General features: G+C 44.8%; 1 protein-coding gene across 3 annotated transcripts; it reads left to right on the top strand.

The window, feature by feature from the left end:
• Window positions 1–2,662: 2,662 nt before the first annotated feature.
• Window positions 2,663–19,816, top strand: USP11 (ubiquitin specific peptidase 11). 3 transcript variants are annotated; one of them, XM_023731889.1, is made up of 21 exons: window positions 2,663–2,868; window positions 9,612–9,721; window positions 9,883–10,013; window positions 10,345–10,462; window positions 10,867–11,012; window positions 11,152–11,213; window positions 11,337–11,436; window positions 11,835–12,008; window positions 12,114–12,272; window positions 12,645–12,869; window positions 13,007–13,090; window positions 13,202–13,296; window positions 14,018–14,224; window positions 14,908–14,960; window positions 15,157–15,402; window positions 15,495–15,565; window positions 15,803–15,915; window positions 16,867–17,016; window positions 17,112–17,227; window positions 17,421–17,509; window positions 17,597–19,816. In XM_023731889.1, the coding sequence occupies exons 1-21, from the start codon at window positions 2,720–2,722 to the stop codon at window positions 17,732–17,734; spliced, it is 2,736 nt and encodes a 911-aa protein (XP_023587657.1). In that variant the 5' UTR covers window positions 2,663–2,719; the 3' UTR covers window positions 17,735–19,816. The 3 variants fall into 3 exon arrangements, with proteins under 3 accessions (XP_023587657.1, XP_023587656.1, XP_023587658.1); XM_023731888.1 differs by having other exon boundaries at window positions 15,157–15,417; XM_023731890.1 differs by lacking the exon at window positions 12,645–12,869 and having other exon boundaries at window positions 15,157–15,417.
• Window positions 19,817–20,249: the final 433 nt, after the last annotated feature.

Genomic DNA, 20,249 nt, shown 5'->3' with positions numbered 1-20,249 from the left:
GTGTATATCAGTGGTGTCCAGGAAGTAATAGAAACCACGAGCATGGAAGAGATGACCCTGGGAAGAGTACAATGATTTGTGAGAGGCCAGTGGTCAAATGGTACAACCTGGGACTTGCTCTTAGGCATGGGGATACTTGGAGGTTTTGATTTCTTTGTCTTGTGAGTTCTAACCCCATCCCACCATCTTGAGCAAAGCCAAAGATAGAACTTACAGGCAGAAGAGGTAGAGTGGGCGGGGGCGGGCAAATGCTGCAAATAATAGCAAACTTCACCAAGAGTGGCTGTTTACTGAAGTCCAGAGGTGGTGACCCGAGGACCTGTAATCACTCAACTGTGCCCGTTAAGTACTTTGATCTCTCAGCTTGCAGCCTCATGGTGCCAAGATCTCTGTCGTGTCCTCAGAGATGGGAAAGCAAGCAAAGCCAAGAATGCATCCTCCCTACCTGTCTGTTTTCTTGTAACAGGGCTGAGACTTTGACAGGTTCCTCAGATTTCCCTTGCCATCCATTGGGTAGAATCAGATTACATGGTTACCTCTGGCATCAAAGGAGGCTGGGATAATCAGGGCATTGTGTGAAGAGGGACAAGATTACCAGGCTGGACTTAGAAGGACTAAAATTCACCCAACTGCTCTGGGAAGTGGTAAGGTCATAGTTACGGCACAGGTTGGCCTCCGGAAGGTGGAGAAACCGAGTCTAGGGCTGGGGAAGGCAGCCTCTTGTTGGATTGTAGGACGGATAGGCTACCCAGGTAAATAGGGTGGGAGGAGTTGAGTCAGAGGATCTGACAAGATTCAGCAGGGCTTGAAGAGCAGATGTGCTAGACCCAACTCAAATGCCACTTTCTTTGGGGACCCCAGGTGAAAGAGCAGTTCCCTTTCCCCCGTCAGGAAACTGAGTTGTGACCCCTCATCTGTGCCAGGTCTGGGCTGAGGGCTGGAATCAGTAATAAAAATCCAATCCCTGCCTCGCAGAGGTTAATAGAAAATAGCTAAATTATGAGATCAAGTGGGGAGAGTAATGACAGGAAAGAGTGTTGAAATTGTGCAGGGAGAAGGTATCCTGGGCATTCCAGGCCCGAGGACCTGTGTGTGCATGGGCCTAGAGGTGTGGAAAGGCAAGATTGGTTTTTGTCTGGGAACTAGATGCTGATAGTGAAGTAACTGAAACAGACCAGAATCGTGAGCTTGTTTTAAGGAGTTTGTGGGATGGCCAGGTGGAGACAGCCAATAGGCAGGTAGATGCAGGAAGCCAGAAAGGGAAATATTAAAGTTATCACCAAATACCTGTTGGTAGGACTGGGAGCCCTAGCAGAGAAAAGGATGGCATAGCCTAGTTCAGTGGTTCTCAACAGGGGACATTCCCCGCCCCCCAATATTTGGCAATGTTTGGAGACCTTGTTGGTTGTCTCAACTGCGAGTGCTACTGGCATCTAGTGCGTAGAGGCCAGGGATGCTAATAGGCATCCTACAATGCTCCCCACAACAAATGTTAGTGTCGAGGTTGAAAAACCCTAGCCTAGTGCAATGGTTCTCAAACTACTGGTCTCAGGAGCCATTAATATTCTTGAAAATTGAGGACCTCCAAAGAGCTTTTGCTTATGTCATGTCTGGAAAACACCGTACACACATAAGAGCTTGAGAGTGAAAACACTGAAAAGTTTAGACTTCGTGTACCCCAAAAGGGTGTCCTGAACCGGCAGAAGGCCTGGGACCATAGTTTAAGAATACCTGGCCTTGTGTTTAAGGTCATAGTTCTGGAGCCAGAATTCCTTAGTTCAAACCACAGCTCAGCCACTTAAAAGCTGAGGAAAGTTAATGAATGTTTTCTGGTCCTCAGCTTCCCCCACGATTGCCCATGGGCGACAATGATAGTACCTGCTGCCTAAGGCTGCTATTTAAGTGCAGTAAAGCACTTAAAGGAGCCCTGGTGGCACAGAGGTTAAGAGCTCAGCTGGTAACCAAAAGGTCAACAGTTGGAATCCAACAGCCGCTCTTTGGAAACCCTATTGGGGCACTTCTACTGTGTCCTATAGGGTCTCTTTTGAGTCAGAATTCAAAGTACTTCAACAAGGCCAAAGCACGATATAGGCGTTTTGTTATCATTGCTGTGACTCCAGCAAATACGCAGGGCCTGGGGCTGACTTCTTCAACACGCGTTTGTCGAATGAATAACTAGTTCAGGACGGGAACAATGGCCTGCAGGCCTGAGTGGCTCCCTGGAGGTGGTGACCTGTTTTATATCGGGTTTTGATGGATGAGGAGCGTAGTGTAATGAAGGAATGGCATTCTGGCCAGAGAACAAAGGCGTCATTCTCAGGGTAGGGGTCCATGGTTCTCAGCAAAGCACGGGTCCAAGAATAGCCGGTGCTTTTAAATGCCCCTGAGCACTACACACCACGTCGTCGCCCACCTCGCCAACCTCTGCTTCTGACTTCTAGCAACCTTTTGCTCTGATTCAACATAGGGTCAGCTCCAGGAGACAATTTTGTCTTTCTTGGTCCTGGAGATTTTACCGCGCCTATTGGTCGCAGAGATCACCGCCTCCTGCTCGATCTCCGCCCAGCCCTTCGACGTGTACAAGTGTGGGGCCTATTTCTAAGATGGCGGCTGTTTGGGGGGCTCTGCTTCCGTTTCCGGGACCAGAATCCGGAAGTGGCCGTTGAGGGGCCTCTTCCTATCTTCAGCTGCGGTGGCTGTGTGAAGAGGGCGAACAGCGATGGCGGGTGTTGCAGCGGATGCAGTGGCCTCAACCGCTGAGGACAGAGAGCCACAGCGCGAGGCGATGCCGGGTCTGGAAAGCCAGCGGCGCCAAATTGAGAATAGCGAGAGTGGGCGAGAGCGTCCACTGCAGGCCGGTGAAAGCTGGTGAGGCGGGACTGCGAGGGAGCCTCAGCTAAGGGGATGGTGGGGGCGTTGGCGACGGCGGAGGACGTGGCGGCCGAGGTCCGCGGGCGAAGTGCCTTGGGGGCGGGGGACAGTAGGCGAGAGGGGCAGGGAGGTGCCTGTGGGTGGATCACATCGCCTGGGAAAGAGGCGGGGCCTGTCTGCCGAAGCTTGGTGCCTGAGAACAAGATGGAGTTTGTTGTGGCCAGACCAGGGGGCGGGGCCCGAGATGTAACGGCAGTGTAGGGGCACTGGGCCTGCGTGGTGGGACTTGGAACCTGGGAATGAGGCGACGTGACGCTGAGGGGCGTGGTCTGCGTGGCCACGTAACGTGGCATCTGGGAGTGAGGAGGGGCCTGCGATTGTACCGCTGTGCATGAGAATGAGGCGAGGCTTTTGACGTAAGATAGGGGAGCGGAATCCTAGAGGGGCGGTTATGGGCTGAGGGTGGGGGGTGGCGCTTGCGTGGTAGACACCGGGGCGCCTGGGAATGAGGCAAGGCTTGTGACGTAAGGCCAAGGGGCGTGCTTTGAGAGGGAACGACCGTGGAGGGGAGGTGGTGCCTATGAGATAGAAAATGGCGCTTGCGAGCAAGCGAAGTTTGTGACGCGGCGAGGTTTGTGTCTCGCCGAGGCCCTCTTCCCAGGACGGGCGAAGATGCAGGTGATTGACGAGGGGAAGGGCCTTTGATGTTATTTTCTGTTTCAGTACAGTTTTGTTTTTTTAATTAGGAAGAAATAGTTGTTTAAAAAAACTGTCAATACATATGGATAAATCGGCTTGTTTTACTTCTTTGCTAACCGGTGCTTCTTGAGATTTACTGCTTCAGGGTTCATTTTATTTCTCGCTGAGTTGCATCATATTTTTTAATTGTAAAACATGTAAGACGTAAGATTATATAAAAGCTTTACGTGGCCCAAATTGACGGACGTTTCTACCAAAAAAAAACCCACCGAAACGGCCTCTAATCTTCAAAAATGTCAAGGTCGTGAAAGAAAAGGCTGAAGGACTGTGCCGGATTAAAGGCGATTTAATGAGTCATGAAAGCTAAATGCAACGTGTGATCCTGGATTGGATCCTGGAGCAGGGAAAGGAATATTTAAAAATTAGATTCTTTTTTACTGTAGAAGACAATAGGAAAAGTGGTGAAATTTGACTAAGGTCTGTAGATTATTAGCACTGTATCAGTGTTAATTTCTTGATTTTGGTAATTGTATTGTGGTTATGAAAGAGAATATCCTTGTTTTTAGGAAGTACATCCCGAAATACGTTTAGGGGTAAAGAACTGTCACGTAAGCAACTTACTTTCAAATGGCTGAAAAAATGACGTGTGTATAAATGCATATAGAGAGACAATGATAAAGCACGTGGGTAAAATGTTAAATTTTGGGAGTCTGAATAAAGAGCATATGGGAATTAATTTGTACTGTTTTTGCAACCTTTCTGAATCTTATTCAAAATAAAATTTTTTTATTAAAAAGATTTAAAGGCTAAAAAATTACATATACTTTAAAGAGTAATAAAACAAAAATTTCTGTATTCGCCACCCAGGTTAAGATTTAAGCACCTCCTGTGCCCCTCCCAGATAGAAACTCCCCCTCCCTACCTCATGGGAAACTATTATGCTGAATTTTGAGTTAATAGTCTTCATTTTCTTTAACGTTTTACCACCACTGTATGCATCCCTAAACAGTATTTGTTGTCTAAGCTTTCACTTTATATATGAAGTATATGTATGAAATTATACTTTACGTGAAATCATACTGTGTGTATACTGTGTGCCCTTTCTCATCATATCGTATCAGGTGGTACATGATATCCATGTGACGTCACTGGTGATGTTAACCTTAATCACTTGGTTAAGGTGGTGTCTGCCAGCTTTCTCCACTGTAAAGTTACTGTTTTCCCCTTTCCATACAGAGTAATTCTTTTTAAAACATAAGTTACATTATTTCTATCCATTCCTCAAAATGTTTTAACAGCTTCCGATCTCATGCAGTGTAAATGCTGAAATTCTTAGAATGACTTGTAAGGCTTTATGAGATTGGTTTCCTGCCTCCAGTCTGATTTCTTCTCAGATCTCTCCCTCACTGTCCATCCCGGCCATATTGGACTCAGCTTTTCTTCAAACAGCTCAAGCATGCTCTCACCGTAGGGCCTTTGTGACTGAGATTTCCTCACTTTACAGGGTTTTTAATAACAGTACCAGTGAAATGTATATTTTTGTTACTGGAAAGATAAGTTAGGATTCACCAAGTTGAGAATACAAAACGAAGCAATTTTTTTTCTACCATTACGTTACACTATAGCTCTCCAGCAAGAAAATGCCTCAATCCATCCTGAGAATAAACAATAACAAGAATTTTTTATAGTCCATTTGGAGGTGTTCAAAGGGACCTCGAAGCTTTAGCTTTGGTTTTTGCCCCCATCCTAGCTTTACAGCCTTGTCATGATTGTGTCATTGGTAGATAAGACATGCATTGGAACCATCCTCAGCCGTACCTTTTAAAATGACCCCACCAGTATGAGGTTTCCTTTTGGGTAAAATGTTTTGAAACTAGATAGAAGTGGTGGTTGCACAGCATTGTGAATGTATTGATTGCTACTAAATTGTTTACTTTAAAATGGTTGGTTTTATGTGAATTTCACTTTAATTTAAAAAAATTTACTCATTATTGAGGCCAATTTATCTCTGCTATCATGGGTAATATGAAGCTTTTTTGCTAAACTCCACTTTTTTAATTTTTATCTCTTTAGATAATAGCAGACCATCTCAAGGTTCTTTAATTTGCCGTCCATTTTATAGGGGTTGCTGCAGTGGTCAGGAAATTGTGCTTAGAAAGCTTTTTGAAGCCATGGACTAACTTCAGGATATACCTAAGTATCAGTACTAATATTTGTACTATCTTTTGTACTGTCTAGTATATCGTGAAGTTAGTCCATGGCTTCAAAAAGCTTTCTCTCTTTTGTCGGAAACTCTGGTGGCATAGTGGTTAAGAGCTATGACTGCTAACCAAAAGTTTGGCAATTTGAATATACCAGGTGATCCTTGGAAACCCTGTGGGACAGTTCTACTCTGTCCCATAGGGTCGCTATGAGTTGGAATCGCCTTGGCGGCAACGAGTTTTTTTTGTTTTTGTTTCTTTTATCTTTTGTCAGCTGGCAGATTTAGGTGAGAGCAATTAAATTTAGCCATGTGAACTGATTTAATTTCTGGGGAAAGCCTAAATTTTTCGAGTAAATTCAAATCTGTGATAGTGCAGCCTTTTTGGCAGTTTTTAGCCTTTCTTTTTGTATGAACCATTTACAAACGCAGTTGTGTCAGACATAGCCAAAGGTTAGTCTCTAGAAGGTCTGTGCAGGATGTGGATCGTTTCCTAACAGAGGTAAGTAATCTTGGAGCTTGGAGCTCTCCATGAGATAAAGCAAGGAGAGTGGCTGGGTTTAGAGTGTTGCAGCAATGGATAGTGACATGTGAAGGGAAAGCAGCAATATTTCATGGTAGATTAACCATTAGCCCAAAAGTGCTGAGAGTTTTCTGTCAGTAGAAGAGCCTATAAAGCATAGGGAACCAGTAACTGAACTAAATCAGTGTGATGTTTTCACATGTTTAGCTATTGATACTATAGCTTTTAGACAAAGTGGGTATGCCTTGGCTACTGGTCTAATGAAAGACTGAAATAAGCAATAGGCCTCTGACTAGACCCATGTAGTTGAGTCAGTACTCTTACTGCTTGTTCAGACCTTTTATGAACAAAAAGGGAAAAGGGGTTTGTGAATCTGGAGTCCTGAGGCAATAATGTTTGGTAGACAGGTGTTAATACCAGTCTTGGTTGCTTGAACACAAGTATACTTTTTAACTTGAAAAGGATGCAGTTATTGAAAGATATTTATATTAGTATATTATATACAGTTAACCTAGGAATTAGTATTAAATTTGATAAATGAAAAGGCTTTTATAAAAGTTTTAAACAAAATTTAAAGAATTTTAGTTAAACCTAATTATCCCTATTGTCCTTCTTTTTATAGGGTAAAGGAACACACATCAAGTTCTCTCTCAAAGATAGTTTAGGTATAAAAGAGCATTTAGCAGTGTTAATATTCTGAATTTGGGGACTGAATTTGGAAGAGACAAAATCAAGAATAGTTAGAGGAGACATAAGTTAAAAGTAAAGATAAACAATATTTACAGCAATAAACAACACAGGTTATTAGAAGCTTAAATTTTTTTTTGGTAAAGAATCTCTTCAAAAATGAGTTAAGATATTTTTAAAAATGAGTCAAGAGTATGTCAAAAGCACTAAGAGTTAATAATTTGATGGCACAAAAGGAACTTCTACTAATCTGGGCATAAATGAACATAGTCATTTTACAGAAAAAGACCCAAATGCTGGTTTTCCTCCCTTGGTACATTATTCGTGTCTAACGATTTGCAGTAAAGGAATTATTAATATGCCTTTATACGTATGTATGTAGACTTTCATAGACATATAATTAATAAATTTAGTAGAACAGCATATGTTAAATTACATTTACTATCTGAATAAACCAGCAACCTTATAGTAAACGAGAAGAAAATCCCATCTCTTACGTACGTATTTCTGTTTTTCTAGTATAATTAACCATTTATGTAACCAAAATAACAAATTTTCTTTTCTCCAGATGCAAGAGAAAACTAGAGGACAGAAAAAGAATTGTTTAGTAACTTTTTTCATGAGCACTTATTCTGTGTCATTTTAACAAGTTTGAGGAAGCACAAATAAACATAAGTGACTTTAACAAGATCAGTTGTATTTTTATATACTAGCAACAAAAAAAATTAGAAAATGTAAATTTAAAAGATACCACTTATAATACCAAAAAAGCCAAACCTGTTGTCGTCGAGTCTATTCTGCCGCATAGCGGCCCTATAGGACAGATAGAACTGCCCAACACAGTTTCCAAGGCTGTAAATCTTTATGGAAGAGGACTGCCACATCTCTCTCCTGTGGAGCAGCTTGTGGGTATCATATATCTAGGAGTAAATATAACAATGTGGGTGCTTTTGGTTCAGACAGTGAAAACTTTGTCATGACAGACACTTGGCTGGCAGAAACTGTGAGACATTCTGATTTCAGAGCTATCAAAAAAAATTATCTTTCAATTGATGAAATATGGTAGTAATACATATGTATTTGTGTAAAATGTCAGACATCTATGAAGCCTTCAGAAATTCAGGTTCTAGCCAGATCTGGAAGTTTTGATTACCTCTATGTACAGTGACTTTAATGTTAAATTTCTTAAAAGTCTACTTTTTAAAAAAAAAAATAGAGCAGTGGCTCCCTTTGCATTGAAGTACCGTTAACCATAAATTAATGTTAATGAATAGATTAACTTCATAGACTGACTATGGAGGAAATTAAAGCAGTGAAGGGGGAAATAAAAGTATATGTGTGGCAGAAGGTAGGGCCAGTGGTAGGGTCTTTGGGATGAGCGGCAGGGAGGAGGTCTGTGGCATGAGCTACCAGGAGCGAGGAGTGTGTGTTTCCCTGGCATGAGTGATGGGGAGTTGTGTTTCCTTGGCTTGCGTAGTATTGCAGAGTCTGTGAGAGTCAGTGCAGAGGGGGAGAAAAACCAAAACACAGAAATGTTGGCTATTCGGGTGACTTGTGTCTATTTCAAAATTTTTGTGTTCTTTCATTCCCCTACCTCTCTGATTCTTTTATAAGCAAGGTAAAGTTGACATTTTAAAGAATTACGTTTATGAGGTCAAAATGCTAGAAAACCAACCAATACAATGTTACGTATTTTTCATTAGTTTTGTTATTGTTCAAAAAGTGTCTATTTTAGGATGTTAAATATTTGAGACAGCCTTTTACGTGTCAAAAATTCCATAGCAGAGCAGGTTTGTGTGAGCGTGGGAGGGGGGCTGTTTGTATATGTGTACATGAGCTTTTATGTCCAAGCCTCGTGATCAGAACAGTAATAGCAAACATTCATTTAACACTTATTTTTAGTATTTTAGAATTTTTTTTTTAGTATTTTAGAATTTCTAAGGATGTTTTACAAAGGCAGATTTCAACACAATCCTGAATGTTTATCTTTGTATTACATATAAAAGTTTATCTTTTAGAAGAGAGCAAGTCACTGTAAACTCAGAAAATTTATTATAAAGTCAAAATAAATCCTAAATACAAAAATGATGAAAAAATGGCAGCATGCAGTTTTTCTTCTGAAGGAAAACCTTATGATTCTGTAGCATTTTAAATTCTTTTCAGTTTCTGAGCAGATTTTCAGAGTTTATCAAATCTATTTCTTAGCTGAAGAATTTTATTTCCGTTTCTATATCCTTTGAAGACGCTGTATACTTAATGAATGGCTAAAGCCTTATAATGTTAGCTGGAGATGACAGATCTTTGAACCTAATTTAACTGTGACCCCACAGACATATGAATTATCTTTATTCTATAATAAACCTCTTGTTTCTACAGGACTATGAGTGGTTTTGTTTTGCTATTATTGACAACATTTTCTGTTCTTAATCAAATCTCTTCTAGTATCCTAAGAAGTTGGATAATCTAATACCAAATCTGAGCTTCTTGACTGAATAATCTTGATTCTAATTTATTTTTATCTTGAATTATAACTTGTTGAAACTTTTAGCGCATTATAATATAACCATGAGAAGTTGTACACTTAAGCTCCACATAACCATGTAACACCCTTGTTACGTGTCTGGGCCCCAGGTTCCTTGTGGAGCAGCACTGGTATAAACAGTGGGAAGTGTACGTGCAGGGAGGAGACCAGGACTCCAGCACCTTCCCCGGCTGTATCAACAATGCTAAGCTCTTTGAAGGTACCAGGCCTTTGCCTTCCCATGTCAGTCAAGCCCTGGAGTTCTTACCCCTCTGTCCCTATAAATGATGACAAGCCCAACCTCTGTGGTAGTCATTGGTGGGGTACCCAGAGTTATTTGCCAGTTTCCTTCTCTGATTGTTCCTCTCCCCCCACCCCCAGATCAGGTAAACTGGAACCTCAAGAAGGGACTGGTGGAAGGTGAGGACTATGTGCTGCTCCCAGCAGCTGCGTGGCATTACCTGGTCAGCTGGTATGGTCTGAAGCATGGCCAGCCACCCATTGAACGCAAGGTATGGGGAGAGTGCTGAGGACAGTAAATTCTGTAGGAGGCAGGGGAGGAGGAGGGAGGTGGTATTAGGCCCAGGATAGGTCCAGACCCGTGTGTACATGTGTCTTTGTGTATGCTGAATAGATGCACCCATGCCTGCACCCCTTTCCCCTCACAGGTCATTATACATGTGTCTGTGTGTGTTCATCTATGCATGCTCACCCTTACAGATCATTATATAGTGTGTATGCCTAAACGTGTGCTCTTCTACCCCCAAGGGTCATTCATCGTGCCTGTGTCTGTGTGTATATGCTGTGCAGGTATACCTACGTATGCACCCCTCACCTTTACAGGTTGTGGAGCTGCCCGGCATCCAAAAGGTTGAGGTTTATCCAGTAGAGCTGCTGCTTTTCCAGCATAGTGATATGGGCACACCTCATACTGCCCAATTCAGCCACACAGATTCTCTTGGTGAGTCTTTAAGGGTCACAAAACGAATTGGCATTCCCAATCACAGCTTGGTGCCCTAAGACTGCATGGGTTAGGCTGTGGCAGACTGAGAAGGCATTGGTCAGACTTTGGAGAACCAGGAAGGTCCTTTGGAGGTTCACAATCGGGCAGAAGCACTGAGGGTGTCCCCTGGAGTCTTGAAAGTATGTGAGCTGCATTTCAGTGGCTTAGATGGTACGCTGGGGATCTCAAGTCCTGAAGGTGGATCAGTCATCTGGAGATTGATAGAGGACACAAACTTCTGATTTAGGTATTGACCAAGTATGCAAGGTGAATGGCGATAAGTCAGGATGTCTGATGCTGAGATGGGTCAATCATCCTAGGTCTCAGAAAGACCTTGAAATGTGTTCTGTCACTGTTCACAGACCTGGTGTTGCACACAGCTCGGGAGCGGTTTCTGGCTAGCCCACAGGAGGAGACGCGGCTGTGGATCAAGCACTCAGACGGCTCTTTTGAGCGATTGTGCAACACACACGTTACAGTACTTGACGCCCGCCTCAAGACTGGGCAGGTAAGGATGGGGAGGGCTTTTCTGGCCTGGCAGATAGACTCACCTAGCAGTGCTTGGGTTGTTGGAAGGTGAGGTCTAGGTGTCCATAAGGCCCTCCATTAATGTCTTTCTTTCTCTTTTTTCTCTCCCTCCAACCCAGGTGATCGTCATGGAGACCCGAAACAAAGATGGCGCTTGGCCCAGTGCAAAGCAATATGTCATGTGAGCTTTGGGGTGTCTGGTCCAGAATGGGGTCCCACAACAGGCAGAAGAACTGAGTCCATGAACACATTTCACCTGCATGTAGTAGGCCCTCAGCTGATAGAATTTCTCATCCAACCCCAGGAAGAGCGTGTCGAAGGAAGATGAGGACTTCCAGGGCCAGCCAGGCGTCTGTGGTCTCACAAATCTGGGCAACACGTGCTTCATGAACTCGGCTCTGCAGGTTGGCCCATTTGGGGTGTCTGGCAACCAGAATGGGCTTCACGGGCTGGGGATTGGGGACAGAACGAGGGGACTAGGGGGCCTGCAAGATAAGGGGTTGGGTTGGGAGCTAGGGCCCCACAAGTCTGAATTGACATGCCCCTGTTCATTCCTGAAACATTGATTCCTTCTGAAATATCAGTACCATCTCCCTCTGCCCACCCCCTGCTTGGCCTTTTTTTCTCTCTTTTGCCACCACATTCTTCTTTCTTCTGAGTATTGATATCTTTGCCTCCCGCATCCACGTCCCTTCTTTCTTTCCCCTTTCTGCTTCCTCCTTGCTTCCTTTTCTCTGTCCCTGCTTTGACCACCTTCTCTTTCCTCTTCTCTGCCTCATTCACTTGACACTGCCTCCTGCAGTGCCTCAGCAATGTGCCACAACTCACCGAGTACTTCCTCAACAATCGCTACCTGGAAGAGCTCAACTTCTGCAACCCCCTGGGCATGAAGGGTGAGATTGCAGAGGCTTATGCAGACCTGGTGAAGCAGGCATGGTCTGGCCACCACTGCTCCATTGTGCCCCATGTGTTCAAGGTACGAGTCAACTGTGCACCACTTCCCCCCATACACATATGCACACACGTTTCTCTTGGCTTTCCTAACTCCCTCTCTCGGTGATGGCCTTGGCCCTTTTCCCAGACCAAGGTTGGCCACTTTGCATCCCAGTTTCTGGGCTACCAGCAGCATGACTCACAGGAGCTGCTGTCGTTCCTCCTGGATGGGCTTCATGAGGACCTCAATCGGGTAAAGAAGAAGGAGTACGTGGAGCTGTGTGATGCCGCTGGACGGCCTGATCAGGTAGGCAGCTCCTGAAAGCCCCCATTAAAACCGCTAGGACCTCTGTCTCAGGGATTCTCTGGTCTCCCTGGGATATCCAACACCCCACATTTTTTGTTAAGTTCCTCCACCCTGAATTTATCTTCAACCCCAGTCCCAACCTTAGCTCCAGCACCACTTCTGCTCCCTTACCCAACCCAGAGTTAAACCCAACCCAGTCTTCTGCCCCAGATAAATCCCATCCCTAACAGTGAACAGTGTCCAGACATCCCTAGCAGTAACTCTACTTCTTGACTTTAATAGTGGTCTTAACTTTAACCTTAATCCCCTACTCCATATGCATGTGCCCCAAACCCCAAGCAAGCCCCTCCCCCACCATGACACTGTTGACAGGAGGTGGCTCAGGAGGCCTGGCAGAACCACAAACGGCGGAACAATTCTGTGATTGTGGACACTTTCCATGGCCTCTTCAAGTCCACACTGGTGTGCCCTGATTGCGGCAATGTGTCTGTGACCTTCGACCCCTTCTGCTACCTCAGTGTCCCGCTGCCTGTCAGCCCCAAGAGGGTCATGGAGGTCTTCTATGTCTCCATGGATCCCCGCCGCAAGCCAGAGCAGGTATGGGAGGAATAGGGACATAATGAAGGACATGTAGTTAGAGTTTGTTTCCTTACTTTGCCATACCTCAAGGTTTCTTGCGTTAACCCACCACACACCCCTTCTGATCTTTCGTGGATACTGTTTCTCTCCAACAGCACCGACTTATTGTTCCCAAGAAAGGCAAAATCTCGGATCTCTGTGTGGCTCTGTCCAAACACACAGGTGTCCAGCCAGACAGGGTGAGGATCTGCAGATGGAGGGAGGGTGGGATTCAGGGGCAGGGAGGCAGGCAGAAGGGCATGGGGGAATCTTGCAGACTGACTAGTCCCCTCGCCATGTCACATTCCCAGATGATGGTGGCCGATGTCTTTAGTCACCGCTTCTATAAGATCTACCAGCTGGAGGACTCTCTGAATAGCATCTTGGACCGAGATGATATCTTCATGTGAGTGAGGAGACCGAGGGATATGGTGGTTCCTCAGGAACTTACTCATCTTCCTTTTGTATAGCCCAACCTTAACCACCTTATCTTTTCCCTTCTCTGCCTTATTCACCAGGCACCCACCTTGTTCAGTACCCTAGCCATGTGACTTAGCAGGGCAGGAGGCTTGGGGCCATCAGTGAGGTGGGGGCAGGGTGTCCTCGGATATTTTCTTCCTTGTTATGTGAGGGAGACTGCTGTTTCTTATTTATTTCATTCTTTACACGTTGATCTGAGCTCCTTACTCATATTGCAGTTCTCAAAAGCAAAAAAAGTGTTTTTTGTAATGACAAACACTAAGATGCTTTCTTGAATATAAGAGCATTCAGAAAAAATTTAAATTTTGGGGTAAACACTTTGAAAGTTGAACAATTCTTTGTAAACCAAGCAGTTTTTTCAGAAATGGTTATTATTATGAAAAAATAAATCCCTTTGTCACTGAAAATTTTTGTTAATCCCCTCAGTGCTCTGATAATGCAAAAATATTTTTAAATAATATCACATAAACAAAATGCTATGTAAATTATCTCACACTTTTTAAAGCACAAAACATTTAATGACATTTCAGACCCTTTAAAAATACTTTCAGGCTGTAAGGAGTGAGTGGATGGAGCAATGGGGCAGGGGCAAGGGTTCCATTTTGGGATGTCCTGATAAGACTTGACCTGATGTCCACTCCCTACAGATATGAGGTGTCAGCTAGGGCTGGGACCGGTGAGGGCATAAGAGAGGATGTTGTGCTTCCCATCTACCTACGGGAGCGCTCCCCAGCCCGGGACTTCAACAACTCCTACTATGGCCTCATGCTTTTTGGGCACCCACTCCTGCTGTCGGTGCCCCGTGACCGGCTCACCTGGGATGCCTTGTATCACATCCTGCTGTACCGGCTCTCGTGAGTATGCCCTTCCCAAGGGAGAGGGGGACATGGAATCTGAACTCAGACCTGGGTTTCTAGCTGGTTACTTCATACCTTCCCTTCCACATCCAAAAGACACAGCTCACACTTAACATGGCCGTAGAGGAACTTGTAGGTTCTTTTCTTCTTCTAAACCTCTGGCTTCACCTCTTCCTCTTAGGAGCTGGAGTTACAGAGGTGAGCAACAGACGAAATACAACTTCATCTTGGGCTTAATTGTCGTCTCCTTAGACAAGTGTAGTTATTTGTGTTTTTACTGATCTTCATTGTAGTTAAAATCCAGGTTCCTTACTGTGGCAAATAAAACAATACATTTTCTGGCTAAATCTCTCTTCTCTCTTTTTCTGTTTACAAGTCCATTCAGAGGCCTTCCCCGATCAAAATTTTCAGCTGTTTGTATCTGTTTACCAGTGGCTCATCATACTTCAAATCCAAACTCCTTATTGTAGCACACAAAACCCTGTATTATCAGGCCACTGCTGGCAGCCTCAGTCTCTTCATGTGTTTATATGTCATCTCCTCAGGCCTTCCAGGTTCATAGTTCATAGTTAACAACTATTTACGTGTGGGTTTACCGGTAGCGTCCCATCATAATTAAAGTAAAATCCCAGGCTCTGCCCTTCACACTGAGAGTCTCCTCTCCTCTTTTTTGCCGGCAGACGCTACGTAGCCAGGCCCAGCTCAGATGATGAGGACGATGGGGATGAGAAAGGTGAGGAAGAGAAGGGAGGATCCACAAGAACGAGGGGCTTGTACAAGCAACCCCATGACTTAAGTGAGGGTGAGGGGCTGAAGGTCAGGAGTAGGGGGATCTGGAGTAGTACTGACAGAGTCCATCTGGATGTGCATTGCAGCTTTTTCCCCTGGGGTTCAGACAGTCCCATCTCTGACATCTTCCCCTGTCCTAGGAGACACAGAGAATAAGGGCAACATTGCCAAGTCTGGGCAAACAGCTGGGGGCAGCCTTCAAGACCCTGGGCCAGAGCAGGCTGGACCCAGCTCTGGAGTCGTGGGCAGGAACCGGGCTCCTGCAGACAACTCCCCCGGCCCTTCTAACTGGCCCCAGAGGTCCCGGCGCAAGCAGCTCTTCACCCTGCAGACAGTGAATTCAAATGGGACCAGTGACCGCATGACCTTCAGCGAGGATGGCCATGGTGTCTCCTTCAGCTGTGAGCCAGGGTTGGGGAGGTGGGTGGAGGGTTTTCTTGGCAACAGGTCCTATTGACCACCTACCCCTTACCCCCAGCCCAGCCGTACATTGCCATCGACTGGGAGCCAGAGATGAAGAAGCGTTACTATGACGAGGTGGAGGCTGAGGTAAAAGAGATTCCAGGGATGGGGGAGCACTTTCAACTTGTACCTCCTCAGCTCTTCCCACATCCCCTACCCCAACTCCTCCAGCCATGAACAGAGCGAGGAGACCTAAGAACTCCCAGGGTTTCAGATTCCTGGCTTCAAAACCCGTGTTCTTAACCACTCGGCATGTGTCTTGCACCTCCACTCCCTATTTATCTACCCATTGTCATACCCAGCTGTCCATTCACCCAACCCTAGGGCTTTGTGAAGCATGAATGTGTTAGCTATGTGCTGAAGAAAGCTCCAGTGCGGCTGCAGGAGTGCATTGAGCTCTTTACCACCGTTGAGACTCTGGAGAAGGAGAACCCCTGGTAAGCGGCCAGGATGGGGCTGTGGGGGTTTAGGTGGGTGCACCTACATATCCAAGTCCCTGTTAGCTCTCTCAATAGTTTTTTTCGACTTTCCTTGCTCAGACCTCTCCTGCCACACTAGCCACCAACACCTTAAGCATATTCCCATCTCAGGGCTTTTGCCTGGGCTGTTCTTTCTGTCAAAAATGCTCTTCCCCCGTTTGTTCACAGGACTCTACTCTTTTACTTTGCTTGGGTCTCTGCAGAGAGACCTTCTCTTACTGCCCTGTCAAAAGACACACCCTCTACCCACCCATCACCTGTTTTCATTTCTTCTTCATGCTCTTAGCCAAGCATTTCTTTCTAACTCAATAATACCACTTGGTGTCGTGTCATCTATCCCTTTTTGCAGTATTGTTTATCATCTTCATTAGAGAGGAAACCCCTTGAGGGTGAAGACTTTTAAGTTGACTGTGTATCTAGTCTCACTGCTTTATAATAGTGTTCGGTGTGCAGTAGACACTTAATACATAACTTGTAGAGTAAACAAAACATAAAGAGAGAACCAAAAAGATAAAGCCAGTCTCAAAAATAAGACCACCATCTCCATGGACTAGAAATGGAACAGAAATATAAAATAGTACCAAAGGTTTGAACCGTAGGCAATCAGTAAATGGTGACTGAATGAATAAATATAATATGAAGAAGAAACGAGGGATAGAGGCAGGCTCTTAAATAAAACATTTCCGTGGACCAGAAATCATACAAAAATACAAAATAGTACAAAAGCATAATTAAAAGACAATCAATAAATGATGAATGAATGAAAGCATTTTAACATGTGAAGAGCAAACCAGAGTGATAAGCAGGCTAAAAGTATGACCAGCATCTCTATGGACCAGTAATGTAACACGAGGGCCAAAAGTGAGTGTTCAGAAAATGTCTATTTACTGACTGAGGCTCCGTCTGTAGGTACTGCCCCAACTGTAAGCAGCACCAGCTGGCCACTAAGAAGCTGGACCTGTGGATGCTGCCTGAGATCCTGATTATCCACCTGAAGCGCTTTTCCTACACCAAGTTCTCCCGAGAGAAGCTTGACATCCTTGTGGAGTTCCCTATCCGGTCCGGAGTGGGGGTGGGTGGGAGGGGAGGATGGCTGAAGGGAAGGCAGGGAGTGGCCAAGAGGGCACCAGTATTAACCCTGTCTCCACCCTCAGAGACTTGGACCTCTCCGAGTTTATCATCAAACCACGGAGTGAGTCGGATCCAGATCTGTACAAATACGATCTCATTGCAGTTTCAAACCATTATGGAGGCCTGCGCGATGGACACTGTATGTACCAGGCTGTGGGCAGGGAGTTCCCTGGGGGGTCTAGGCTGGGGGGATGTGAGGATTTCCCCAGTGGGTGACTTACGTATGTGAGCTAGTGGTGAAGTTATCAGGGTGGGAGGAGTAAAAGTGAATCAGGATACCTGTTAGGGACATGAATGTAAGTGTGGATCCACAGCTCTCCTGTCTGTTACAGACACAACATTCGCTTGCAACAAGGACAGCGGCCAGTGGCACTACTTTGATGACAACAGCGTCTCTCCAGTGACTGAGGACGAGGTTGAGGTGTGATTTCTGTGCTCCCTTCTTCCGTTCTTGCCTTCTCTTGACTCTGCCCTCCAATCCACACTGACTCCTATCTTCTCCCTGCAGTCCAAGGCAGCCTATGTCCTCTTCTACCAACGCCAGGATGTGGCGCGACGCCTACGATCCCAGCCCGACTTATCTGGCCCCCCAGAACCCCCTGCCTGTGGTTCCCCACCCAGCTCTGAGTCCATGGATGTAAACTGAGGGGCCCTGCGTCCTGTCACACAGAAGGAAACTAAGAGAAGGAAACTATCTTTACCACCCCCCTCCCTGTGTCCACCACCCATTCTCTTCTCCGTGTTACGTGCCCCTGCCAGGTAGTCCAGGCTCAGTTGTGGCCACAATTGTCATGTGCCGCTATATTGCTCTCCCTGAGGGGAAGAAAAGGTCCTATCTCTTCCCCTAGCAGTGTTGCCTGCTTGTGTTTACCCCTTAGAGCAACAGCCCTCCCCCCGCCCTGTTTTCTTTTTTTTTTTTAATTTATGGTTGTCCTTTTCCGTCTTTCCTCAACCTGGGGTCTTCTAGTGAGGTAGGGGTGCATCTGAACACAGTGTATTTTCTTATTGATATCCTGTATTCTCTGCTGTATGTATATAAAGCTCCAGTCTGTTCCTCACTCAGCAGCGTGGTTTGTTGTTTTCATGCATTTACTAAGCGCCAGCTATATGCCTAACTCTGTTCTGTGTGCTTATTAATGCCAGCTGTGTGATGGGTGCTGCTCTGAGTGCTTATTGAATACCAACTATGTGCCAGGTGCTTTTCTAAGTGCTTTTCAAGCACCATTTGTGTGCCAGACACTATTCCAAGCACCACTTATATGTCCAGTTTTTCCAGAGCATTTTACAAGTATTGACTCATAATTCTCACAACAGTTTCATGAGGGAGTTGTCATCTCCTATTTCAGGTGGAGAAAACTGAGGTACAAAGGTCAGGTAGTTGCTCAAGTTCTTTCAGGAAGTCGGTATATCTCATTAGTACACCGGAGTTGATCTTTGTAGAGGGGGTGGGGGTGTCTGACCTACCTGGAGCAGGACTACAAATCTTTCTGTGGACATGACCTGCCCTGTAGCTTATGTGGAGAGAGTGCACTGGCCCAGACTGGCCAACCTGACAGGTCAAATGTGCTGTGTCTTTGTTGCCCCTGTACCTGACCCCCCTCCCACCATGACCCCAGCTCCCTCACCAGGCAAGGTCCCTCCAGCCTCACCCCAGAGGTAAGTGAGGTGTGGAGCATCTACCATAGAATGGGCACTGAGTACTTCCTGAGCATAAGATGCCATTTAAGCACTAAACATCTGCCACTTGACTCCTCCCATAGGAGCCAGCTGTCACCTCTGAGAAACAGGGCTCTCAATAACTGTGGGCTGGAGGGGAGTAAACGTGTGATACTTGGACAGACATAAGCCACCTAATCTTTCACACTGAAGAAGGGAATTGATCAGTGGCAGCTGAGAGACCATTCCCCAGTAAGGGCCTCAACATTCCCCACAGCCTGCTGCCTTTGCATTGGATCTGGCAAGACCCTTTGTCACTCAGCCCCAGGATTACCACCCACAAGCCTCCCAGTCACACTGTTGACACAGGCAAGAATCATGGTTGCTGGTGAGCCCAGCTCAAATTGACAAGCAAAGCCAGAAATAAACAAATACTAGTTTCAGATATGGCTGGATCTGGAACCTCAAAAGCTATCATTTAATCCTCATGAACTGCATATGATTTTAAGCACATTATCACCCCCATTTTGTAGGTAAAAGAAAAAGGCAAGAGCTGGGTCAAAATGGGCTTTAAATACAGGAATGCCTTGTTACATATGAATAATCAGTCCTGGATAAAGTCTATCTAAAATGAATCCATGTAAAATAACTTCCCTGGGAAAACAAACACTCAAGGAAGAAACTAGTCTACAGGACTAACGGTCTACATGAACCACGGCTTCATCCATCCTGAGACTAGAACTAGATGCTGCCTGGTTACCACTACTGACCATTCTGATCAGGGCCACAATAGATGGGCGCTGATAGAATGGGAGAAAAATATGGAACAGAACCTCAAATTCCTAAAAAAAAAAAAAAAAAACTTGACCGTTAGAGACTGGAGTACTTGCTGAGACTTCTGCCCTGAGATACTCTTTAAACTTTGGACTGAAACTAGCACCTGAGGTCAACTTTTAGCTAAATAACAGATTGGCTCACAAAATATCACCCGTGAGTACTATGCTGCTTTAAAAAAATCATCTATATGAGACCAAACGGTCAACAATTACTTTAAAACAAAGATGAGAATGTAAGGGGGTGGGAAACTAGATTAATAGAAATGAAACAACCAGAACAGAAATACTGAGAATGTTCACACATTGTGAAGAGTGTAACCAATGTCACTGAACAATTTGTGTATAAATTGTTGAATGGGAACCTAAACTGTTGTGTAAACCTTCAAAAACAAAATGTTTAAAAAAAAAAACCTGATTTAAATCAAGATGACTACATCTTCAAACAAGATAACATGCATAAGAATCAGAAGAAATAAGACAACAGACACAGTTACACAGAGATTCCTCATGTTAGAATTTATCAGACATCAATGTAAAACAGTTACCCTTACTATGGTCATGAAGATAAAAATTGTTAAAAGTGTGACAAAGAAACTTAAAACTTTTTAAAACAATAATTAGCTGAAAAAGAGCCAAGTAGAACTGATAGACGTGAAATAAACAACAAAA

This window comes from Trichechus manatus, unplaced genomic scaffold (assembly GCF_000243295.1).
Source record: "Trichechus manatus latirostris isolate Lorelei unplaced genomic scaffold, TriManLat1.0 scaffold00046, whole genome shotgun sequence".
NCBI lineage: Eukaryota > Metazoa > Chordata > Mammalia > Sirenia > Trichechidae > Trichechus > Trichechus manatus.
The sequence above is the reverse complement of the archived record's forward strand: the minus strand, read 5'-3'. Positions and strand labels throughout refer to the sequence as shown.

Coding starts and splice junctions, on each gene's coding strand:
- USP11 (XM_023731888.1), top strand. CDS start 2,720: ATGGCGGGTGTTGCAGCGGATGCAGTGGCCTCAACCGCTGAGGACAGA. Junction 12,273..12,644: donor CCGCTGGACGGCCTGATCAG/GTAGGCAGCTCC, acceptor CACTGTTGACAG/GAGGTGGCTCAGGAGGCCTG. Junction 15,916..16,866: donor CTGGAGAAGGAGAACCCCTG/GTAAGCGGCCAG, acceptor CTCCGTCTGTAG/GTACTGCCCCAACTGTAAGC.